Raw genomic sequence first — 26,788 nt, forward strand, 5'->3', positions numbered from 1 at the left:
GAAAAAAATATACTTGTCTCTACTCATTTTCTCACTATTAATCAGTTTTAAAAACACACACTCTCTCTCTCCACTCTTTTGATTAAACACTTTTTCAAAGAACAATTGTACGAATCGAGATCTAGGTTGATAGGGTACTATAGGATATTGTAAGAATTGGTTTCTCTCAAGGATCTTGGTAAGACATAAAGGATCTAAAGCAAAAGTAGTTGTCTTTTACCTCCAAATGTAATTGTGGGGGTTGTTTCTCAAGACATCAAGATTGAAGGGCATTGAAGCTAGGGCCGGATTCAGAAATTCTACTAAGTGGGGTCGAGGTTTTCTACCGTCAATATTTATACAATTATACAATTTATAAATTGATATCATTGTAAAAAAAAGGAGATTACATAAATCATATCATTTTTCAAGGAACATCAATCATATCATTGTATAGAAACAAGTCATATGACTATTTTGGTCTAGAAAACTACTGAATATTCAATTCCTTCTGAGTGCAAAGAAACATTAGCATGTCTACTTACATTTTCTTGAAGTTAACTCATTTGGTTAAGGTTCATATTTCTAGCAATCCTGTGTAGCTATGTGCTCAAGCAGAAGAATAACACATAATAGACATATAGAATGAAACCAAATTAACACTAATCTTCAAGAAGAGCAGCATACAACATTTCATTCCAAGTATCAGGAACACCAGCAAGACACCAGTGACTACAGTCGACATAACTTTCTCCGCGGCCGGTGTAGATAGACGGGTGACCATCCCTCCTTAACTGTGTTAGCAAAGTGATGTCAAGCAATTGTACTGGCTTCTCCATTTTACTTATAATAGTCTTTACAGTGTCTACACCAGGATAAGGTGGCATTGGTCCTTGATCTGGTTTAGTTTTTCTCAAGCACCCTTTTCCACTAAAATTTTCATGTCATTCAGGAAAAGAAGAAAAGGGAAAAAAGAGTGAGTCTTTGAGTATATTACCAATTCATCATAATAAAATTCAGTGTCTTAAATGTCTTTCTATGATCTCTCTTCACATAATACTTATAATCAAGATTTAACAAAAGGTCACACAACTAGAATCTTAGCTGTGGAATTGAGGATTTAATGTTGCCACGATCGCAACAGGCTGCAACCTATGTAGCACTGGGACTTCAAATTAAAGGTGTGTCCTGTCTGGTGTCTATTACGTGTCAGAGAGAGTCGGACACCAACACGAAACTATCACATACAATTTACATTCATTTTTTTTTCTTTCAAATTTCAAACAATTATCAATGTCGACGTGTCATTGTCGTATTTAGTGTATGCATCTATGACAGTGCTTCATAGAACACAATTGAGACTTCATTTGGCTGAAATTTTCTGCTATACCAATGATTGTAATGTGACCACATCCATTACTGGATAAAACCTACTTATAATTCATGCAGAATTGAGTTTATTAAGTTATACACATAAACATTTAGTTAGCACATACTTTGAAAATTTAGACCCATGTGCCTGCTTTTAAGTAACCACCATCATGTACAATTAAGATAAAATAAAATAAAAAGGACAATCAGGTGTACTAAAGCTCCCGCATACGCAGGGTCTGGGAAGGGGTCCCACCATTTTTGGTTTATTGTATGCAATCTTACCCTGTTTTTTACGCAAGAGGCTGTTTTGAAGACTTTAACCCTTGACCTTTCAGTCACATGACAACAACTTTAATAACCAAAATCCAAACATTCATTGAGTAGAGGGGAAGAAAGAGTTAAACTTACTCAACATGAGAAGCAGCAATTCCCTGAAACAAGACTCTAGTCTTTGAGGGTTCAATGTTGGAATCAACCCATTTGGCCCAAGTGCTTAATCCAATCTTAAAAGCTTCTAAATGATCCATCTCCTTGATTAATTCATTCCCAACTTGAAAATAATCCCATCTGTGAAAACATTAAAATAAATAAACCATTAGCCACATAATCCTCAAATTCCTCAATAAAATATACCAAAATTTGAGTTAAAAAAGTTCAATACGTTTGAGATTTTCCAGTATGAGTCCACCAATGATATGTATTGAAAATCAACACATCAAAACCTTTCCATTGATTCCCTGAGCTAATTGTGTCCAACCTCAATATTCTTCCTTTTTCTTTATCATGAACCAAATCCACTAGAAACCCATTTTTCAACCACATGATTGAAGCTTCATATTCCTATAAAACCCCCCAAAAAAACCAAATTAGACAGAATTAATAAACTAATCAAACAAATACAAAAGACTCATTATTTATTTTTTGTAATGCAAATATAACTATACTAAAGAATAGTACCGGAATTGAGAACACAGTGAGTTGGTTTGTTTGTTTTGTTAAGGTATAATTTGCATTTGGGATTGCAATGTGAAGCAAACAAGTGAGTGATTGCCACATGTTGTTGCTTATGGAGTCTCCCACAAACAATATCTTCTTTCCTTTGTATCTTTCCAAAAACTTCCCACCATCAAACCTGTTTAACAAAAATCATTAGAGTAGCCAAAAAAAATTAAACATGAACATTGTATTACCAACATTATACTCATCCGAGTTTAACCAGACCCAAGACCTAGATCTCTTAAACAAGGTCTCGAGTTTGATTCTTGTGACGGAAACAACTTGGTTAACAAAAGTCATTATGTAAGAAAAATAATGTTTACTTTTTTGCTAAGTAAACATAAACATTTTTTCTCTGAAGAAGCTAAACTAGCCCACCCAAATTGACACTAAGGAGAATTGAAATGAGACCTTAAGAGTAGCACACTCTAAGGTTTCAAACCACCATAAGCATTGAACTACTAACATTACATTCATCCTAGTCTAACTAGACCTAGATCCTTAAAGCAATGTCTCGAGTTTAAGCCTTGCGATGGAAAAAATGTGGCTAACTTTTTTTGCTGAAAGCAAAAAAATGTTTACTTTTGTTGCCGATCAAACATAAACATTGAATTAACAACATTACATTATTAGTCCAAGTGTAACCAGACTCAGATCCCGGTTTCAGAAACATAGTTGAAAATGGAGATCCCACTAAAAATAGTCAGCTAAGTTCTCGAAAAACATAGTCAATCATCGACAAATCGGTTAAAAATTCACACCAATATCATACAACAACAACAACTAAGTTTTATCTCACTAAATTGGTCGGCAACATGAATCAAACAACGTCATAAGTCATAACGCTCAATCATATTTCTATCCAACTCATTAATTATTTTATATTTTTCTTATCACCTTCTCTTTTAGTTTCACACAAAAATCATAACAACAACAACAACAACAAAAAACATTAAAAATGAAAATAAAAAACAAGAACTTTAGTGACTACCCATTTGAAGATACATTCCAAAAAACAAAACTTTAACTCAAATATAACTACCTTGGAAGATTACATCTCGAGGGCTTCCATCTATACTTGATATAATCTTTATCAGTTCTACCATTTCCAAGACAATCAAAACCTTGACCAATGAAAGGACAGTCTTTTGAAGCATCATAGAGAGGGTAAGAGAAGGTAGTGGAATCATCATCATTGACCCAGTTTCCTTGAGAATAATCACATGGTTGTTGTAGAGAAAGTGATAGTGTCCATAGAAATGCTGAAGCTAGTAGCAGAAGACATAGTTGGTGGAATGTGAGTGACATTTTTTTTTGAATTGTGACAAACTTCAGAGACGTTTGGTTTTTGTCCTATATATATAATACTGTACTTTATATTATTTTATTTTATTTTTGTTTGAAGCATGCTTTATTTATTTATTTAATTTTTCTGAAAAGTTTTGTCAAAAAAATATAAATAATTTTTGAGAAAGATTCTTGCTTTTTTGACGAGACTTTATTGTAAATTTTATTCTGGTTAATAAGTAAAAAGAATTCATTTTTACATTGGTTAGGAAATTTAGTTAAGTCTAACTAATTTTTTTAGATTTTATGTAAAATATAAGTTGGATTTACTAAAAGTGTTTTGTTTGATATTTGGTGGTAAAAGTTAATCAATAATTTGTATTGAATGTCTTTGAACTAAATAAATGATATAATAAAAATAATAATATTAAATAATTTAAAAGTAATTTTATGTGTTTTAGAGTTGTCAATTCAGTTAAATTCATCATTTATCCACCAACCGTCCAACGATAAATCTTTCTATTCATTCATTAAACAATAAAGTTATTAATGGACTTCCTTCCAAAAAAAGAGGTTATTAATGGACTGAATTCAATTAACCAAACTTTTTTTTTTAATCCGATGGATATTTTTAGATAAAATCCAATAAATAGCTTTAATTATTTTTATAAAACTCTTTTATGACAAAAGTAATAATTACATGATTTTTTTTCATATGATAAAAACAAATGAATAATAATTTTCATTTTTATATCTTTTATGATAAAATCAGATTTTTTTTCTTTAACTTGTCTTTTTTAATCAACAAATTATATAATAAAAACATAAGAGTTATAATAAGCAGAGTATGTCCAATGAACATAGCTTAATTGATAGGAAATTTTTTTTCATTAAGTTAAGCTATAAGTATGTCACATGAGCATAATTTAGTCGACATGAACAATGCATTAGTATATGCAAGGATCATAGTTTGAACCTTAGACACTTCACTTATTCACATGAATCTTAGCACCTACGTACATTACATGACCAAAAAAAAAAAATCCGAGAAAGCAATGATTTCACCACTTTTAATTTGCTTATATTAGTGATCATGATTTAAGTTCTTATATAATTTTTTTAAAGGTTTTTTCTTATATAATAGTAACCAGAGAGTAATAATTTAGGCTCTATTACAGACTTTGATTTAGAGAAAATATGAAATAAAATTTTTAAATTGCGTTTTTTTTAATGACTAGTCAAATTTTAAAAATATTTTAGAAGGGGTAACACTATTATTTCTATTAATGTTAATGACACTCAGATGGAGGGGGTGAGAACGTTTGATCGCATGTATTTAAGTATTTTGCTTCTCACTTCAAGGTGCTCAACTTAGATCGACTGGGATTGAAGAATCTAAAAAATCTACATTTCAAAACTTTGAGTATTATGGAATTTAGGGATCTCGTTAGACCTTTCAGTTTGGAGGAGGTGAGGTAGGCGGTTTGGAACTACAAGTATGCTTCGACATTGATTTGTAATTTATTTTTTTTGGGCTTCTTTAGTAATGTTTTCCATTGTAATTGATTTCAGTGGCGGAGCCAGGAAATTTATAGAGCCTGGGCAAAATAAAATAATGATATGTTTTACCTACGGAGAAAACCGTACGTAAAGGTGGAAAACATGTCGTGACAGCTATTTGGCACCGACAAACAGATTTAGCTACATAAATTTTTCCTATATTGACGGATTTTGGCCGTCACAAAAATTCAAATTTGTTGTAAATTTCTTGTAGCGATACAAAGAAAGTATGGGCAGTGGCGGATCTTGATTAAATTTGTTGGGGGTGCCAAATTGTATGTAATATATATATATAGAACTGTTTCAATATGTAACAAGAAGTGGTAAGTAGATAAAGTGGTTAGTGTCTTTTGATTTTAGTGTGAGGGAGCCGGTTCAAGTCCCTACAGGGACACTTTTTTGAGGCGATTGGACTCAAACCAGTGACATCACATTAAAAGCACGCTCGCCTTTCCACTGCAATCAAGGGAAACTTATTGATAATTTATGCCCAATATGATATATATAGCAACCTTGAGGGATGGTATGGCTCCTATAGGTCCCCAAAGTGAGCCCGAGCGCGTGCCCAGTCTAGCTGAGTGGTGAATCCACCCCTGATTGATTTTGAACCCTTTTGTATTATGTTCTAGTATACCTTGTGCTAGAAAAAAATGTGACTTTGAGTAATATACACATTCTTGTTCAAAAAATATATATATATTTTTTTTATAAAATATTTTTTCTCTAAGAAAATATGAAACATTTGACAAAATGCGTTATATCTTATTTCATTCCGTTTATGGTTTTAAACAATTTAAGTAAAGTATTTAATTACTCCAATATTTCACTCCCTTCTATATTTTCTTTTACCAGCAAAATGAATACTTATTAAATTATAGCAGCCAAAAACAAAGGTACAAGTTGTACCAATGCAAGCTGCATAGTCCAGTACACATACAAAGAATTACATATGTAATTAACTCACTTTCATCACATTTTATTACTTCAAACATACCTTTATAGTGGTGGAGGAATGGACTTCAAAATTATATTCAAACTATATTGAGTCTAGTGTTCAATATAAAGACTTTAGAGCACAAACTATATTATTTCACAAACTCAATATCCAAAATAGTTTTATTATTATTATTACTATTAAATTTTGAGCACACTCCAATAGTACAAAAGGATAGTCAAGTTATCAAATCCATATCAAGCCACCCCAATTTTTCTATATAAATTTTTATCTATAAAAATCCACTAAATCCCCCCAATTTGATTAATCATAAAAAATCAAAATCAGTTTAAATAAGGTTGTAGAGTATTTGGTTCCAAGTATCTGGAACACCAGAAAGACACCAATGGCTACAATCCATTCCCTTTGAACCAAAAAGTCCATAAATTGAAGGATGGCCATCTTTTCTTAGGAGTGATAGGGTTGTGATGTCAAGCAATGTGACTGGTTTCTTAATTGTGCTTAGTACACCCTTCAATACACCCACAGCCGGCGGCAATCCACCTGGATATGTCGATCCGGTCAACGGTGTCTTCTCTCGGATACAGCTCTTTGCACTTGGTTCATTCCATAAGGTGCCACTGAAATTAGAGTTCAAATTAGAAACACTATTGTCATGTCACAAAAACTTATTTTGTAATGCATTTAATTGTAAATATTAGAATTTGAGTCCAATAATTCAAGTACTTAATACTAATAATCATCTATTCCAATCAAGTTAAGTTGATTAGTTATATTTCGTTAGTAATTGAATGTGCTCTAAAACAGATTTGAAATTTGTTAAACATTACACTAATCAGAACTCAGATCTCTTAAGTAATATTCGAATTTTATAATTAAAAAATATAAATTAAGAACTCAGAACTCACAAAAAGTGATGAGACAAATTTCCCACAAAACCGATAAATATTTTGAACAAATAACATGATTAAAATTTACTTACTTGTAATGAGATGGTGAAATCCCTTGAAAGAAGACCTTTACTTTTGCAGGGTCGATGTTGGCATCTACCCATCTTGCCCATGTAGTGAGTGCTCTTTCAAAAGCTTTCATCCTATCCATGTCTTTCAGAACTTGATTTCCCACTTGTATATAATCCCATCTAAGAAATATCCATTCACTCATACTTTAATAACAAAGATAGAATTTAGCATAAACTTTTAATACAAATCAATTTTACATTTAGTAATATTTTTTTTATTTCATGGCATCAATTTAAAATATAATTATAAAAGTAAAGGTAGTTTTTTTTTTTTTAAATTACGTTGTAACTAACTAGTCAAATCAACTGCCGATACGTCTAGTTGAGTTGGCTAGTTCAATCTAATTATATAAAACTTTATTTTCGATATTGCGAACTTTTTTTGTTTTAACCCTCCGATTATCAGAGAAAAATATATAGAAATGATTAACATACGGTTGAGTGGGTCCTCTACGGTACCACCAATGCCATGTGTTAAAGATAAGCATATCAATTCCTTTCCACAACTTGCTTCCTTGTATGGAATCAAGCTTCAAGACTCTGCCTATATCCTCTCGGACAACATCCACTAAATACACGTTCCTATCAAGCATCACTTTGACCTCATACTCCTGCAAATTATTTTAAAAATAAAATAATAATATGAATGGAAATTTCCTAAGATAATGAGGAAATCAAATAATGCAATAATAAAAAACACAATTTTGTGAGACGTGGCTATGTTGGCATTATACATGCATTGAGATTATGGGTAAGAGAATCTATGTTTGATTATGACAAAACACAAATTTTGTGAGGCAGAGATATAGCTATAGTTTCACATCAATTGAGGATTAGTCTTATGGAGGTGATGAAAGTTGGAGATGTATTATGGAATCTCAATTAAGCTAATAACTCATTTACAATGATTTAAAAAATATAATATAAGTCCGTTTGGATTAGGCTGATTTTTGAGTTTATAAACATGTAAATAAATAAGTTTTTATGCATTATCCATAAGTTTGTAAACGTAGTTTATAAAAATAAAAAAAAAACAGTTTACAAAGATACATTTTTCGTTAGTGGAAACTTATAAATTAACATAAAACTTATTTATTTGCATAAGCTCAAATAAGTCTAATTTAAACGGGTCCTAAGTCTCGTAAGAATAATTCATATAATAAAATAGTAAAAATGTTTGGTCATTACCCAAATATGAGAAAATAAATGTTCACTTAACTGAATATAAAAGCTTTTGATTTTGAAAGCAATTTTATCCTAAATAAGAGAAAGTGGTAGGAGTTGGATCTTGCAAGTAAAAAATGGGGGTGCATTAAAAATGGAAGCAACGTATGGAGATAGCCATTTGCCTAACTTACTTGTGAATATGGACAACCATTGACATTACAACAACCATTGTAACTAACCTCACTTTGTCTATTTCTTATGGTTGCAATACAAATAAATTAATGATTCACTTTCTTTACTTTAAAAAAATAAATAGCATAAAGTTAATTAATGATTCACTTTGTTTACTTTAAAAAAATAAATAGCATAAAGTTAGATGTATAATTTTATGTCATCGTGAACTTAGTTTAGTTGGTATACATAATGCATAATATATGTAAGATCTGAGGTCCGAACTCCGACCACCACAAAAAAAATGTATAATATTATGAAAAATATATATATCTTACCGTAAATGTAAATATAGAAACATCTCCAACTCTAGCCACAGTGTAACTGGAATTAGGCACTGCAGAATGAAGCAAGCAAGTCAAAGACTGCCATTGATTTCTGCTCAATGAATCTCCCACAAACATGATGCTCTTCCCCCTCATTCTTTCCAGAAAATCTTGTCCGTCGAACCTACGATTAAACATAATAAAATATGTAATTAGATGAGTTGCGTTTTGAGAGTTCATCAAGGTCAAGACGAACTTAAATACTCAAAGAATGTTCGCAAATAATACACAAAAGAGGTCCTCACGCTAAATTTGAACTAACAACTTAATAAGGTATAGGTCAACTCCTATCAACTTAATACATTTTTTTGTGGTGATCGAGATTGAACCTTGGACCTTACATATATTATACATTATCTCTATCAACTGAATTAAGTTCACGAGAACCCCGCTTCATTTTCTACTACTACATTATTGATTCTTATATAATATTAATTGTTAAAATATCATTGTAATTTATTTTTGCTGACTTCACTTGCCACTTTCAGTTCAAGTTGTTTGCATGTAGTACTCCAAAAACTAAAATTAGAACAAAACTACGAAAGGAGAAGGGATACATTGGGAATAAGATAGAATGTGGAGGTGAAAATGGTCAATATAAAACAAGAGTTTCTCAGTTTTGGTCTATTGCGGGTCCCTCACCGACACTTTCTTTTCTCATAACAAATGATAGAACATGATAATTGAGAATCTAATTATGATGTACTAAATAAACCTTTTTATAAAAGAAAAATTAGATGAGGATCAATAACAAATTTATTACAAACTACATGGACTTAAACTAAACAAAAAAATTGCAGACACCGATGTCAAAATATGGTAAAAATGCATGGGCTAATCACACACTTAAGCCAACATTTATTTAAGAACTTATATATTATCATAAAGAAGTTCTCGCGTCGGTTGTAAAATTTAACTTCACAACTCTATAATATATACGTCAAGTTGTTACTAACTGAATCATTTTTTATAACAATTATGGTGTGTTAATTAATTAATGGAGGATGTTAAATAGAGTCTCAGAGACATTGGTTAAACAATTAAAAAGATAAGTTTTTTTTTTTATTAAAGAGTCGTGTAATTACGAGTGAATCAAAAGTAATAATTATCCTCACTTCGTCCCTATATCTAAGCATCATTTTGTTAGATGCAAATTATACATACATATAAGGATGAAGGAAGTATTTTTAAGATAAAAATTCTACTTTTGAATCCTGTAACCAGTGTCCCGAGACACCGGTTAGCGATACCCTTAATTAATTACTAATGTTTGGGTGTTATGTCACATTGACATGTGACAACTTACAAGACCTTTTAACAAAACACTAATTTGGAGCCAACCCAAGCCAAACATTCGAGCTTTAATTCCCCGATAATGTTTATTCCTTAAAAAAATCCAGTTGTTTTACAGGCTGTTATGATTGGATCATACCAAAAGGTCACATGATAGATCTCCTACTACTTTTCTTTTCTAACAATGAAAAAAATATGTTGAACAAAAATGCTTGAAACAAAAAACAAAAATGAAACCTTAATAAATGGTGCATTTAATATACACAAATGATAAAAATAAAGCCCGTCATCAATTATAAAATAAATGAAAATTAATTTTTTGTCACAATAGAACTAAACTAGCACCAAACATATCCCTTAAATATGAGTTTTCAATAAATCTCTCATAACTACCAAACTATAGATGCCTTTTTTGTCATAATGTTTTAAATAACATTTCTTTTGATTATTTTTTTAAGTCTTGCTAACAAATGTCCTCAGGGTTAGGACACCTGTTAAGGAAACAAAAAAATACAAGTTTATATTGGTAACTATAATTTTCAAACTTTTAAAAAGTTAAATTCATCAATTTTCATCATTTTCTAACACAATATTTTTATTATTGTTCTCTTCAGCATTTCTCGTATTCTTTTATAGCCTACCTATAGCATATAATCATATATTGATATTTATATGAACACCTCTTCAGCTAAAACCTTGGTTTGTCGCACTATAGTGGAGTCTTTTTTGTATTTTTATGTGTAACTATGCAGATTGATCCTTTAAATTAGATAAGAGTGACAAAGTCCTCCCTCATACTAATTTGAAATAAACATACTAACATAACTAAATATTTTTGTTTTTTGAGTAAACTAACTAGCATTGAAAATATTGATTACAACCAACAACAATTGGTACTAGTAGTTAAGTATTACTCAACTAAAAATACAGAACAAGTTTAAATATTGAAAGGTAGTAATAATTAAATTATGCTAATGTGACAAGTATAAAGTGAAAATGACAATAAAAAAAGTAACCAATAAGATTCAGAAAGAGTAATGATAACCTGAGTAAATTGCAGGACAGTGGTTGCCATCTATAATGGGTATAAATCAGATCAGGTCTACCATTTGCTTCACACCGGAACTCTCTTTCTATAAATGGACACGTGGATGTTGGTTTATACAACGGATATGATTCATCCACCACCCATTTTCCTGTAAACATATCACACTGTTGAGAAGAACCTCCATAACCCTTTGCTTTCACACTCACCACCACCATAAGAATAAGGAAAAAATATGAGAGAATATAGTGAATATAACCCATTTCTCAACCTCTCAATCTCTCTTATAGGAAAGGTTATGAGAGAGAGAGAGAGAGGGGAGAGAAAGAGGTTGTTTTGTTTTGTAACTCTCTGTGTTATGAATATTTGTTTGATAAGCTCATGGTATTTATATAAGTGTGTGGATGCATGTGTATACATGGGACACTCTTTGAAGAGAGTTATTTTGTTTTATCTTGCTATTTTTAGCTCTTTCTTTTTTAGAAATTTTTATTTTGTTTTTGTGAGAATAGATCGGTTGGTATGAACAATGCATAAAATATGCAAAGTTTGGGATACAAATCCCAGCCACTATCTAAAAAATAAAAACTCTAACAAATTTTTTATTTTTTTTACGTGTAACTGTAAAAATTTATATTTTAAGTTAGATAAAATCGTAATGTGTGACAAAGTTCTTCTCTATAAGATTTAACATTGTTGCGTTTTTAGATTGAACTCAAATTAGGACCTTCGGTGGAATAGATGTTTTATCATCTCATTCAAATTGTTACTCAATGTAGAGTGATCATTAATTGATATATCTTAATCATAATACTCAATTTATATTTGGAATTTCTATGTGATTGATGAAATCAGAATAGGAAAATGTTAAACGGAGCCCCGGCCACAAGTTAAGAATTCTAATAAAGAAAGTTATATATAATTTTCTTTTTTATTATATCCTTAAGTAGTATTCGAAAAAGTGGTTAACATGACCCATAAATAATTATGTCAAAGTTAAAAGATATAGATTCCAAAAAAATGGTCATGGTTTGTTATGATACCGATGTATTCATCGTAAATTCATACATATATCCAGTCTCACGAATATAAGTTACTTTAGTAAATATCGTTCAAATTACGTAAAAATATGAACATAAAAAAAAAATTGACAGCGTATTCCAATAACCATAGAAAAATATATCTTTTATAATCTTTGATGTGACTCAAAAAAGAGAAGAAAACTATTTAAATGGTATTTATACGGCATATAAATACGTTATCCTACATTAAAAACTTTGATCTAATAATAATTACTTTTTAATAGTGGGGAAGAAAGAGATCTCAATCACCAAATGACTACTACCTTGAAAGGAATTTACTACTGAAATTAGCACCATTTTCATTAAGCGTAAATTTCAGCAGAAAAGGAATAAAAGTAATTGGTGTTGTGTGGTTGTTGCAAGATGGTATGAACTTTCGTGATGAGCTAGGGATTGCATTTGACACTAACATGAAAATATAGAAAGAAAGAAAAAGCAAATAGCAAATTGATTCTAACACAATAAAAAAAAAACTCGAGTTTTTTCAAAATTGCTATCTAGTTTGAGGAGCGATTAATTTTGGAGTATGGATCTCATCGTCCATTAACAAGAGGAGGGGACAATTAAAGCCGAACAAGAGCAAAGTTTTGTATATATTGATTCAATACGAAAATTTGTTAAAATCTAGATATTCGAATCTAAAACTTAGAAAAGAGCATACTATTAAGTTTGAAACCTATGTCATGAGGTCGACTTTTGAGAGTTAAGAAAAAAAAATTGAGATATCATTTTGTGTGAATTGGTGCATTTACATTCAAATATTTTCTTTAAGAAAAAAAAAATGTTATTTTGACAGTTTCCAACATTGTATCTCGACATCGTATACAATTGAGTATGAACATCGGTCTCGATGAGAGAATACAACCACCCAAAAATAGAGAAAATTTTTAGTTTATTGGATTAGGATTTTAAAGGACAATTTTTGTTTTAAAAAGTCTTGAGGATTTTAAAAGACTTTGCAAGATTTTGATGACTTTGATGATTTTAAAAGACTATTAAGGATTTCAATAGATTTAATTCATAAGATTTTAAAGGATTTGAAATGATTTTATGAATTTTAAGAAATAATTGAAAAAAATATCATAACACACTCTCTTTCACAAAATCTCAATAAAGACTCTTTTATTTATTTTATTTTATTTTTTACGGGAGAGCTAGAGCTAGAGAGAGAGAGAGAGAGAGAGAGAGAGAGAGTGAAGGAATCAGAGAGAGAGATAGAGAGGTTTTTTACGGGAGAGCTAGAGAGAGATTTTTTACGGGAGAACTAGAGAGAGAGAGAGAGAGAGAGAGAGAGAGAGAGAGAGAGAAGGAAGGAAGGGGAGAGAGAGAGAGAGAGAGAGAGAGGGAGGAGAGGAAAAGAGAGTAAGAGAGAAGGGAGGAGAGAGAGGGAGAGATAGTAAAATCTTAAAAGAAAAAAACAATCCTAAGAAATCTCATGTTTTCATGAAAGACTTTTTCATGCTAAAATTTCACTAGAAAATCCCACAAAATCCATCAAAATCTGATTTATTAAACAATCCTTGGAAATTTGAATGATTTTGAATACCACTAGACTTTTTTTAAGTGATTAAGAGTCTTGATTGAATACCACAAGACTTTTTTTAAATGACAAAGAATCTTGATTGAATAACACAAGACTTTTTTTAAATTGGAAAGAGTCTTGATTGAATATCACAAGACTTTTTCATGATAAAAAAGTCTTTTAAAATCCCTTAGAATCATGATCCAATACACCCCCTATAAAATTCGAAAATCATATAAATACGTTGTCATTGTCTAGATTCATGTAAAAAATTATCTCTTAATTTTTAATCCCAAGAATGTTACTTACACATTACTTCTTCAATTTCATTTTCATGCTAAAGAGTAATAATAAAACATTCTCATAAAAATATGACATAAAGCTTTTTTTTTTTATTTTAAACGGCAAATGTTATTAAACGTTACATATGTGAAAGATTCACCAAACTCATAATAAAAGGAACACAAAGATGTAGCGCCAAAAGGCGAACACCCAAATAAGAACCACGCCACCGAAACAAACCCGACCCCAAACTAACAAACCACCTACAAGAACCAAAATGAAGCTAAAACCAAAACAGAACCCAGTAGGAAAACCAAGCATGACACGTGGACAACCAAGCATGTAAAGAACAGAGATAACCACAGCCCCCTGAAATCAACACTGCAAAAAACACCTCTAAATCACCGTCACAAGGCAATCCTTTTGATTCCAACACCATTCATAGTATGTATGAACATGCGAGAATATGGATGCAATTCAATGTCCAACGACAAGACAACACTGAATATCGAATAAACCCAATATCTCATATTGACATAATTCAACATGGTGATGGTTGTCGTTCGCGGTCAAAATAATTTACAAAAAGTAGTACAAGGTAGTTAAGCTTTGGTCGTTCTGATAAAATAATAATCAAATCATAACATTAAAAAGAAAGTAAATTGGGGGTTTATTTTTCTGAAAAACGATGATCAAATTGGCAAAATTAACGGTTTGGCAGAACAATCAATTCACTGGTTTGTTGGATTTTGTTTAGGTCTATGATGGGTATTAAAATTATTCGCTCTAAGAGCTAATTATCTTGTTTGGCTATAAAACCAAACAATTAAGCATCAATTAATTTTATTAAAACTTCTACTGATTTTTGGAACAAGCGTCACAAAAATCTAGAATTTGATTTACCATGATTATGGAGCAAGCGTCACAAAACCACGGCTAGTCTAAGCGTTATGGAACCTAACAATCTTCATTTGAAATAATTTAAATCAAGCGTTTAAACTAATTCAAATATCCTAAGCAGGTCTCAGATAAAAATTCAATATAATTGAATTTGAATTGAAACAAGTGTTCAAACACATAAAAAATTATGAGTTGTAATTGATAGAATCAATATGAAATGAAACAAACGTCTAAACATATATGATCATGGAAAAATAGAAGACGGGAAGGTAAAAGATAGTAAATTATAAGAAACAAAATTGACATTAGAATTCAGACCTCGAGACATTAAGCAGAATCTTTGACCAATGGATACATAATTTAACTTCAATGGATGATAACAATTAAATGCTCCCTCCCAAAAGATGTCATTTTTTGTTGATATGGCCACGAGATGGGTTCATCATGCTGTCTGTATATACCATTATAGTACTTCTCGTAGAATCAACGTCGTTCCTAGTATTTTATTGGTCTTAGGCCAAGTTTGAGAAAATGGTCCCTTATATAGTATATCATTTTTTTATTTTTCATAAATGATAAATGAGACATGCATTGATCATGACGGTTGACATCTCAACCATGCTGACACCCCAAAATATACACATCGTCCTATATGTATTCTTAATAAAAAAGAATAACAAACAAAAAAAGTTTGGGGGTCAAACCAAACTTAACAAAGCTAAGTAAAAGACATGTTCCCCTCATATCTAGTAATATAAAAACCTTTTATCATTTGATGTTACTAGTAAAAAAAATCACACAAGACCAAATTTGATGTTCCAATTATGAAACTTTTTAGATGAAATGATATTATGAAATCTAAATATAAAATTGGGTCTGTTTAAATTTAAAACACCAAAAAGTATCCTCAAAATAAAAAACAAATTTAATATCTGAAAAGGAGTAGAGATTTTGCGTTTTACGTGTTGCTTTTGTGTTTTAACCTTTTACTTCCAACTTTTGCATTTTGGCCAATGAAATGTTGGGGTGTGTGAAAATGAAAGGTTGTTATGCTGTAAAATAAAAGGGTGAAGGGCTGAAGTATGATAAAGGATCAGACCCTCTTTGCAATTTTCACTATCTATACCGCCATTATTAGACATATTGATATATAAACCCCACCCGCTAAAAAAACGTTTTGGCCCCCTACGAGCATGCATGGGCCCTAGGACTTTGCACCCCCCGCCTATGCATTGGGCCGACCCTGCATAGAATGTAATATAAGGAAGTATGTTTCTGACCGATATTGTGCAGACCTCACAACTCATAGATGTCTTATTTTCGCGCATTTCAGATATCCTGCCCCAAGAAATCCTTTTGAAATAGAAGTTGATGTCACAAGTTGGAGGGGTAGCCCTCCTTTCTCTTTAGTCTTCCTTGTTATGTCAACTTTTTTGGGCTACTAGACCTTCTTCTAGGTTAAGGATAATGAAAATTGCTTTTCTGACATACAAAAGTTCACAATGACACATGAAAATTACCTAAAAGCCCTCAACGGTAGTTAACTGTCGCTCAAGTAATCGGAAGCAGTTAACTACCCCTGGCACCAGCAGCAGTTAACTGCCGTTCACACCAGTAAAAATAACCAGTGCAGTCTGGACTGTGATTTTCCAGGAACTTTAGCTTGTTTTTACCTATAATTTCAAACGACAATTCCGCATGAAATCGAACCGAAACAACAACATCCAACAACCACAAACATCAACATTTCATAGTTTATCAATTATTCGGTATCATTACACCAACCCGATAATGTGTTAACGTTTCACAATTGTTTGAAATTCGTCAAATTTTTCACATTATGCAACACATTACACATAAAGTACATTAATTTATAATAAATGTGAAACTCAAATATATTGATATATATATATATATATATATATATATATATATAATTCATTAAAGGTTAGTTACATATTAGCGAAAAAAGTTGATTTCTATCGTATTAAATAAATTATTTGTGTATTGTATGCTTAATTTGTTGTATTGCATTTTAAGTTATTTGTGTGCCGCGTGCTTAGTTTGTTGTATTGCATTTTAAGTTATGAAAATAAAAATAAATTATTTTGCAAAATTTTGTTTTTCCAAAAAACCTAAAAAATAAATAGTTAATTGTATTGTTTTAATTTAATTATAATCGATAATTTTATGTAATTATAAAAATAAAAATTAAATAAGAATAAGAAATAAAAAGTGGCGGGGTAGAGTGTTGAATGAAAAACCATTGGGGATGGTAAAAGTTGAATGAGTGTTGAATAAGAGAGATAAATAATGTGGAGTGTTGGGAATTGAAAAAGTGGATATTGAATAGAAAAATCATTGGATATGGTCTTACAATCCATCTAAATAAAAGGTTGCCAAGTCATATAGTAGTGATATAATGTTACTTTTTTTTTTTTTTTTTTTTTTTTTTTTTTTATGTTATTCAACAATATTATTTATCTTTTTGGAATTTTCCCTTATCCACCGCGAAGGTGGAATGAGAATTTAAAAAAAAAAAAAAAAAATTATGTTTGAAAAGAATTAAGTTTTGAAGTTTATCACGATTTGTATGTGATATTTTTTTTTTTTGTTAGTAATTTGTATGTGATATTTTGTTAGTAACTATGAGAAATGCTAGATATCAAGAATGATTTTATAAGAAAGATTCAAGAATGACATGACACAATAAACTCCTTTAGATTTCAATCTCATTTATTAATCTTTCATAAAAAAAAATACATAACACCCACCACCCCATGATTTCCGGTCAGACTGAGATTTTATTGGCTAACATTAATTTCAGGACTATTTCTTGATAAAATCTAAGGGTGATTATTCTGCCATGTCATTCTTGAAATTTTCTTAATAAAATCTTTCTTGATATATAACATTGTTCTTTTACTATATATGGTTAAATGATCTATTGATTAACATATAGAGACAATCTTAATATATTGGACCGTTAAAAAAAAAAATCACAATATATTGGCTAACTTTAAAGACATTTATGATGATTTGATAAATGTCTTCATCCAACTCTGAAGTGATCAAAATTCCACTTCCTCCAAATTCCACTTCCTCCGTTGTTAATTATAAGTAAATTTTTATATTTTAGATTCATTCAATTAATGATGTATCTGATCTATATTACATCATCAATTGAATGAACTAAAAAATAAAAATTTGTTTATAATTGATAACATAGTTTATTGAAGTTGACAAAGCCTTATGTTTTTACTTATAAATTCAAACATTTTCTCAGTTGGTACATTGTAAACAATAAAAAACATGGCTAAAATTCTCAAATACGTTCAAGTTATGTTCATCTTTCTATCTCTATTTCTTGTTGTAACCGACGCTAGTAAGTCCACTTTAAACTTTTCTTCTTTATCATACACAAAATCTTGCATCCCCATTTTTAACATTTCTTTACTCTTATTTTGCATCATAGGTACTTCTTCCTTCCTCATAAAAGAAAACACTTTTGTTATTGAGTGTTATACCAACACAGATTGTGTACATCGTGTGTGCAAACCTCCTGCTGCTCCGAAGTGCCTTAATTGTCTTAGGTGTATTTGTTTATGATTTATTTGTATGTCATAATGCTACTACAATTATGATTTTTGGGACACTTTAATTTATGTTTCTGTAAAATTTCCCTATTGTAAAGCTCATAAGAATTTTATAGACAAATCCTATATTATAAAAATATTCTATAGTCGGTCCTTGGATCGGATACCGAGTTTTAAAAAAAAAATTGTTTTTGTGATAATAACACTGTTTAAATATCTCAAGTTCAAAAGAGAAGAGCAAATTTTATGGAAAAAACAAAATACTTTGTTAATGTTCAAAAAAAAGAAAGAGGACCAATCAATTTATTTATTTTTTGTTTTTAGTCAAAGGACCTATCAAATTTATTGGAGAGATAAAGTGTGTGAAAAAAATGAAGGAATTTATTGGAGAGAGGAGATAATATATCACAATTGTTATGGAAGAAAAGATTAGACATCAAAATTATTGGAAAGAGAGAAAATGAATAAAAAAAAGGAATTTGTTGGTGGAATAAAACGATAGTATAATAAAACAAACTCAAAAAATCCACTTCATTAATTCAAATGTACTATTCTAAAACGACATTTATAAAGAAATGAATGAATTATAAATTATCCTAGTCTCATAATCCACTTTATATCTTTGGTAAATTACAATTGCAATTTGTTTATACATAGGTCATTAAAATCTACAAAGTGTTGAAACTTCTATAAGGAGAATCTATGTTGAAAGAATGCATATCTGTATGAGACGTAAATTCTGAAGTTGCATTTGTTAAGATGCTCTCTTCTTGAGTCTCAGGTGTATAAACTTTTTCACTTTGTTCACAATACTGTTGAATAATTTCCAACTCTTGATGATACTGTTGAATAATTTCCAACTTATTGCCTTCAAAAACTTGGCTTGTGTCTTGTATAACTTCTTCAACATCAGATTGTCCTTCAAGCATGCTTACAACTGATGACATGGTTGGTCTATGCATCGGAGAAACACGAGTGCATAAAAGAGCTACATTGATCATGATCATCGCTTCCTCTTTGTTGAAATCTTCACCTAGCCTCTCATCAATTAGGTCCATTATGTTACCTTCTTCCTTTAAGAAATGCACCTGATAAAGATGAAATACAAACAAACTTCAAGATATTGTGATGAAGACTCAAATTGGATAGAAGGTATAAAGTTATGGATGTGTTAGTTACCCAATCAACAAGAGAGAAGCATTCATCCCTTGGCTTATTCATGGTGTTATGCTTCCCACTAACAATTTCCAAGGCAACGACTCCAAAACTATAAACATCCACTTTCTCCGTCAAATATCCGTGCATTGCATATTCTGGAGCCATATATCCACTGCAACATCAAAATTTATATATTAACTCAAGTGGATTAAACTAAATTTTAAGAGGTTTTATTCTTTTCTTCCTCACATTACACTTAGAAAATGATAAATACCCTTCGACAAATTCCATAAAAAAAAAGAACAAATTGTATATAGAACTCACTAAGTGCCGGCTACTCTAGTAGTTATATGTGTGTGTCCGTCATCTTTAAGCTTGGCCAAACCAAAATCCGATATCTTTGGATTGAGATCTTTATCGAGCAACACATTAGTTGCTTTGATGTCCCTGTGAACTATCTTAAGCCTCGACTCTTCATGTAGGTAAGCCAAACCTCTAGCAATACCGACGCAAATTTTCTTCCTTGTCGACCAAGTCAATTTCAATGGACAGTTTTCTTTGGCTTCATTTTCAAATGTCATAGAAAATTAGACGACAAAATCATATGGTGTGTGTACACTGTACACAGAGAGACACACACAACATTGTAGATTATATTAATGAAAGAGCTACAAAACTTGACTACATGGATAAAAGGTTTACCAAACAAAGCACAAGCAAGGCTATTATTTTCCATGTATTCATATATTAGCAATAACTGATCTCCCTCCATACAGCAACCGTAGAGCTTAACTAGACAAGGGTGTTGCAAAGCAGAAATCAAGCCGATCTCGTTTATAAATTCGCGGTTCCCTTGCTTTGATTTAGAAGAAAGCTGCTTAACAGCTACTATTTTGCCGTCTGAAAGAACACCCTGCAATTTCAGGAGTTTATATTATATCTATATATGAAAGAAGTTATCGAGAAGTGAAAACAATAATAGATATTTCAATGACATTCAAATTTCAAATGAAAGTGTAGATTGTCCACAATACCTTGTAAACAGGACCAAACCCGCCCTCTCCAATCTTAAACGCAATATCAAAGTTGTTAGTTGCTGCTTTGATTTGCCGTAACGTAAATAGCCCAGGTTGGAAATCTAAACCCTTTAGCTCTGTTGATTGCAGTAAAAAAGAATATATAAATAAAATCAGAGATATTTTTTGAGTAACTTCCACATCTAGACATAATGGCAGCTTTGACTAAAGAATCTATATTTTTATAAAATCAAATTCAGCCTGTTATGTGTATAAAGGAATTTCCAAAAATTCATTTTTATGGTTGCAAAATCCCAATTTTGCATCAAAATTCCTTAGAGTTTTAGAGTAAAACTATCTTAGGTCTTACCCCTTTCTAACGGACCTATATGTTGTCGACATCTTCTCCACCAATATATACTGAATACCAGTAAGATAACTAGTCCTCCAGCAACAGCAGTCACGACAATTTTCCAAACAGGCATGCTACTGCGCTTTTCCACTGGGGGTGTAAAGTCTGTTTAATTATGATAAAATATAAAAGACTTGCATATAGACCATATTAGAGGATGATGGAATAAGAAGAACCATGAAGAACTATAACTGACCAGGATCAACCGATATGGCCGATATAAGAGGACCATATACTGAATCAAATGGGATACCGGTTGTCCCTTTCCCCGCCCAATGAAGGCGAATCTCCAACGTATTACTAGTCACATTAGCAGTGAAATTCTTTATGATTGCCTTACCAACTCCACCGGCTTCTTTTGCAATATTGAAATCCTTCAGCACCAACCTTCCCTGCAAAATGGTTTATAATGGTCAAAGGAAACTTGTTCAATACTAAACATGTTGCTGAAAAACATAAGATGATGAGATCATGCACCTGAATATATATGTCAAATATACGTCTTCCAAGGCTGTTATATGTTTGATCATCCGTAAACATTATCTCCGCAAAATGGAGATTTACACTGTAGTTTCCATTTCCCAGGCAAAATCCATAATATGTTAGAGAAAGCGGCGAAACCCGTGCATCCATATACAGTTTGGCATTTTCCATGGCAAGGTTGGTTTTTTTAGACCAGGTATAGTAGTCCGCAAGGCTACTATTACTATCGAAGAAGTGACCAGTGTTGCTAAGTGCCCAGTTTGATCCAGTTCGCTGAAAGCTTGCTGGTCCAACTTGACTTGAATCATCATCATATGTCAAGCTTTCATTAGAAGTTATTTGCTTACCACCACAATTTATACGGAGAGAGTACGAAGCTGGAATGGTCAAAAGAAAAAAAATGCTAAGTACAATAAGATGATCACATTATAAATAAAAATTGTAAGATTAGAACCTAGAACAACAACCTTGGTTCGAAAGAAAACAAATATGAAAAACGCAAAAAGAGAATACAAGGATTTATTGTAGAAATAAGCTCAAATAAGCATTTGTAAGCTCAAATAAGCCAATTCAAACAGGCCCTAAGTAGAAATTATTAAGTTAAAAGCACCAGCAGGTATCCTACAATCTAAAGGAAAACCACGACAAATCAACTTACTTTTAGGACAGCTGAAGTTCCCCAAACATGAAACCCTTCCCCTAAGAAAAAATAATGGTGTGTAACATATCAGCATAATGACATTATAAAATGTATAAGCTATATGCATAAAATAATTTATTATGATTCATGAGTAGTACAAAACTTACAAGTTATTTCGCTTTGAAGATGATGCAAACAAGTTCCTGCGGCACATGGTAAACAGAAAAAAGATTATATAGTTTCTTAAAATTGTTGAAACAAAAAAAGTATGAAAAAACAAGGATTCTTACACGGTTCCCTGTTGACATGTCAACTGCTCTGGATTTTCAATGCTCAAATTGTTATACGAAAGATCTCTGCATGTGTCAAATTATGCATGTGATTCAGAAATAAAGATGTAACAAAGAACTATATGTAACGCTTTTTGGTATAGAAATATCGAAAACTAGTTGTACAAAAATTTAGCATGCAGAAGTAATAATTAACCTCAATAAACTAAATAAGCAGCGTTTGAAGGATTACTCACGTGTAGTCTGGTCTAGCAATCCAATTTGGAAGCGGTCCAGTAAACAGGTTTCCAGTTAAGTATCTAAGTAAAACAGTAAGATAAGATTAATGAAGACTAGATTATAGATTAATGATATCAAGAAAGAACTTTCTCCAATGTTCTCATCTTTCTCCTTATCTCCACTTATAGATTTGCCTATTTTCTAATCATTCTCAATTTAGATTTTCAGCGAGAGGCAGTGACATGATTATCTCATGGTGATTTTAGAATTATATATAAATTTATTGGTCCGTAGTTTAAGAACAAAAATAAATAAAATGTATGCACATAGACATAGTTCTAGATTGCAGTTCGCAACTGCAATAGGGTTTTAGAGGTTTCTGCAATGGCATCTATTAGAGATATAGATTAGTAGCATATTAGTCCTAGTAGAGAGTAGTATAAATAACTTCTAACCACCCCATTAGAGGGACTTTTCTCATTTTGTAATATTCCATTTCCATCAATAGAAAGAGTTTCTTAGTTTTCTCTCCTTCCTTCCATGGATGCCATGCTTCCTAACAGCATCACACTGCACTTGTGGCCGTATTTTCCTGCACTGTTGCAGTGTAATTGCATTTTAGAACCATGCATGCACATGGACTTGAAATGGATAAATATTCATGAGAGAAATGAATCAGATTCACTATTTTCCACTTGCGGCTCTATCTAAAATCCAATCTATTAATAATCTCGTTGCTTCGTTGCAAACAATTCTAACCTTGACTACATCTGTTTAAATCACACTAATATCTTGCAGGTATCTTTAAGAATTCAATTTGGTGTATACAAGAAACTCGGAGGATATTGCTTACAGCATATTTATGTTCTTCAGGCCACCCAAGGTGTTCGGAATCGGTCCAGTTAATTTGTTAAAGCTGAGATCTCTGAAAAAAATTATGCTCAGAATAAATATTATTCGACAAGAAAAATGGTATAGTCCCCATAACATAATAAAAGAAGCATCTTGTTTTTCACCAAAATATGAGTACTGATTGCATCTATTGTAACTGGTTCTAACACATGTGAATAATGCAAGTGAATAATGCAAGAAACTTCCTAGCATTACTTACAAAGATTTTAAAGTAGTAATATGTCCAAGATAGTCGGGAACTTCTCCTATAAGATTGCAACTCCTCAGCACTCTGTCAAAAAAATTGATACTATGTAAATTTTTAAGTGCAAACATGCACTTATGCTAATAATCCAAGCAATTCCCTTACAATGTTTCAATATTTGTCAAGCCAATAAGTTGCGGAAATGGAGAATCTGATCCTTTCAAGTCGCTTATTCTCCTGCATAACATTTCTTAATCACTGTAAAACTCAATAAGAGAAAAATTGAATTTTAAATCCTTGACCAAAATTTATAAAGCACTGACACAAATACCGAACACGATACTGACGTTGACATACATGTAGTGTGTCGGACACTAGACTCGCATTCAATTTGAAACATCGGTGTTAAAGATCGCAAGAAAATACATCATACTTACAAGTCATTGAGGTTTTTCAGATATGAAATTCCAGAAGGAATTGGACCACTCAACCCACTCCCTTGCATCACCCTGTCAAATTAAAAGCAATTCTTTCAACAAACCAGCTTAACTAAGAAAAAAAATTATGATTTAGAATTTCACGAGAAGAAACAAAAAGGTTCACACATTCTCTCAAGAATTGTCCAGCTCTGAATGAAATAAGGTATAGTTCCAGAAAATTGATTGTCACAAAGTCGACTGCATTTTCAGAAGGTAAACACAATGAATAAGATATTACGGTTCATATGAACATCAATAGAATGAATGTTTTTAAGTGTACCAAAAACAATTAAGGGAAGGATTTGTTACATGTGCTTCAGTTTAGTGAGCTTAGCAAACGTTGCAGGTAAATTACCAGTAAAAAAGTTCGAGGTAAGAAGCCTACAACAACATTGAAATTGGAATTAGGTATTGCAACTCTCAGTACGGTAAAAATGAATAATTTCACCAATTTTTTAGTTGTAGCAATTTAGAAAATGGCAGTGTAATCACTTGCGGATCACATAACATAGCAGTTTGTTCAAATTCGGCTATACTATAACATTGCTATAGCCGCTATTTGACAAAACTGGAATATAGAAATTGTGAATTCTACAAAGGAGCTTACAGTCTTTCAAGCTGGTGAAGATTCCCAAGCTCTGGTGGAAGCTCTCCAGATAACTGATTGAACTTCAGAATCCTATGCATTTAGTGTATCAAACTTTAAGTTACTTGAAAGTTTTCATAAAATCTACATAGGCAAATTACTTACAATTTTTGCATAGTGCTGATGTTTCCAAGCTCTTTCGGGATTGAACCCGTTAATCGGTTTCCTATGAGTGAACTGTCACAAAGCATGCAAAACTACTTATAAGATTATATTTCAAAAAGAAAACAATAATCTAAAACAAAAATTTACATAAAAAATACCTATTTCTTAGAATTATTTACTATTTCTAATAATAGTAATAAGAATAGGAAATAAAAGAATGGTTAAGGGGAAATACATGTTGACAAGATTCATGGAACCCCATTGTGGAGGGATTGTACCATTAAGGTAGTTGTTTGAGAGATCACTGTACCACATTAAGTAAAATAATCAAACATTAATACTGAATTATGATAATGATAAAAATTTAGTAAGGTAAAATTAGAATAACATACATTTGTTGGAGGTAAGGCAATCTCACAAGTTCCTTTGGAAGTGTGCCAGAAAGATTTTGTGATCTGAGAACACTGCATCATAATTAATTATAAGCTTGTGTTTTGACTCTATAAGCTTGTGTAGCACCTTGAAAAATAGGTTATAAATGATGGACAGCTTATAAGTCAATTATGTGCGAGTTGAGTTAGGTCCAATTTAAAATACTAATAATCTATAAGAGCATATTGATGCGAGTATTTATATTCAAGCACCAAGTTCAATAGTATACAATATGAAAGAGATTATTGAAGGAAAAAGTACCGCATAACATAAAGATAAAACTTAAAATTAGTTTATAAAGAATAATTGTTTTATAGGATTAGTAAGGCACAGTGTAAAAATATAATAATACCTGCACCAAACACAAAATCGACACACATATGGAGAGCAAGAAAATAACATACATGCTAACAATATGACAGACAGTGGCATTGGCAAAAGTGCAATTGCATGTGACAGCATTTTCAAACCCTTTGACTTTCACAGAAGATTTCCAATTATTTTCTCCACTACATGGATCTTTGTTGAAGTCCCAATCCTTCTTCCCAAGTGTCTTAGCTACATCTTTCATAACCTGTGCTGTATATTAATTCAAAACCAAAATTTGTTTTAATATCCTCATGGAGACGAAAAACTTAAACAGATAGCGAAAATCGAACCTGAAACCTTGAGGAGAGCACATTCCAAAGTCTCAAGTCAAAATGACTAGACCAACTTAAACTAAGAGAGACGTTTATAAGGTACATACCTTCTTCTTGTAAGAGAGTAGCTCCACTAGCAAATGAAGAGATCAAACAAAAGGAAAGAAACAAAAGATGCAAAGACTTGTTCATGATAGGCTTCATATTTGAAACAAGTGAATGAAAGAAAATGAAATCAGTGGTTGAAAGTGTAAGGGTTATATTAAGCAATTATTGTAGCATGAGATACGTTCCCGGAAAGAGATATATGGAAAATAGACCACTCTATGACTTAATGAAATGAAAAGTCAATAGTAATGTGAAATAGACAAAATTTAAGTAAGGGCCCGTGTACTTTCATTTTTTCTGCTTTTTCATTCAACTAGTACGTAGTATAAGATAATATACACTTGTTTACACTTACAATATTTTAAGTTGTTAACAATGGTCTATAATCGAAGTTATGATAATCCTTCAAAAAAAATAAAAAATCGAAGTTATAATAAGAACAATGCA

At 31.3% G+C, this 26,788-nt stretch overlaps 3 protein-coding genes and 1 long non-coding RNA gene across 6 annotated transcripts; 1 reads left to right on the plus strand and 3 right to left on the minus strand.

Moving 5' to 3' along the window:
• Positions 1–402: 402 nt before the first annotated feature.
• LOC25487208 (protein trichome birefringence-like 42) lies at positions 403–3,676 on the minus strand. Its single transcript, XM_013609075.3, has 5 exons — positions 3,392–3,676; positions 2,311–2,485; positions 2,015–2,193; positions 1,762–1,920; positions 403–909 (listed from the first exon to the last, which is right to left on the minus strand). Exons 1-5 carry the CDS (start codon positions 3,655–3,657, stop codon positions 642–644), a joined length of 1,047 nt encoding a protein of 348 aa, XP_013464529.1. The 5' UTR covers positions 3,658–3,676; the 3' UTR covers positions 403–641.
• Positions 3,677–6,249: 2,573 nt separating this feature from the next.
• On the minus strand, positions 6,250–11,589 carry LOC25487209 (protein trichome birefringence-like 41). The gene is made up of 5 exons (XM_013609076.3): positions 11,235–11,589; positions 8,849–9,020; positions 7,608–7,783; positions 7,134–7,292; positions 6,250–6,771 (listed from the first exon to the last, which is right to left on the minus strand). Exons 1-5 carry the CDS (start codon positions 11,495–11,497, stop codon positions 6,480–6,482), a joined length of 1,062 nt encoding a protein of 353 aa, XP_013464530.1. The 5' UTR covers positions 11,498–11,589; the 3' UTR covers positions 6,250–6,479.
• Positions 11,590–18,269: 6,680 nt separating this feature from the next.
• On the plus strand, positions 18,270–18,753 carry LOC112419245 (uncharacterized). Its single transcript, XR_003009396.2, has 2 exons — positions 18,270–18,405; positions 18,496–18,753. It is a non-coding gene; the product is annotated as an uncharacterized lncRNA (long non-coding RNA).
• A 443-nt stretch (positions 18,754–19,196) lies between these two features.
• Positions 19,197–26,500, minus strand: LOC25487210 (probable leucine-rich repeat receptor-like serine/threonine-protein kinase At3g14840). 3 transcript variants are annotated; one of them, XM_039830680.1, is made up of 24 exons: positions 26,341–26,500; positions 25,997–26,171; positions 25,553–25,624; positions 25,396–25,464; positions 25,161–25,232; positions 25,017–25,088; positions 24,719–24,790; positions 24,536–24,607; positions 24,368–24,439; positions 24,096–24,167; positions 23,946–24,017; positions 23,688–23,759; positions 22,852–22,914; positions 22,616–22,681; positions 22,493–22,528; positions 22,344–22,384; positions 21,680–22,062; positions 21,399–21,594; positions 21,176–21,307; positions 20,809–20,927; positions 20,477–20,687; positions 20,099–20,336; positions 19,796–19,946; positions 19,197–19,704 (listed from the first exon to the last, which is right to left on the minus strand). In XM_039830680.1, exons 1-24 carry the CDS (start codon positions 26,435–26,437, stop codon positions 19,285–19,287), a joined length of 3,045 nt encoding a protein of 1,014 aa, XP_039686614.1. In that variant the 5' UTR covers positions 26,438–26,500; the 3' UTR covers positions 19,197–19,284. The 3 variants fall into 3 exon arrangements, with proteins under 3 accessions (XP_039686614.1, XP_013464531.3, XP_039686615.1); XM_013609077.3 differs by having other exon boundaries at positions 21,161–21,307; XM_039830681.1 differs by having other exon boundaries at positions 21,161–21,307; positions 25,997–26,166; positions 26,341–26,426.
• Between the last annotated feature and the right edge of the window lie 288 nt (positions 26,501–26,788).

The sequence above is a fragment of the Medicago truncatula genome, chromosome 2 (assembly GCF_003473485.1).
Source record: "Medicago truncatula cultivar Jemalong A17 chromosome 2, MtrunA17r5.0-ANR, whole genome shotgun sequence".
In the NCBI taxonomy this organism is placed as follows: Eukaryota; Viridiplantae; Streptophyta; class Magnoliopsida; order Fabales; family Fabaceae; genus Medicago; species Medicago truncatula.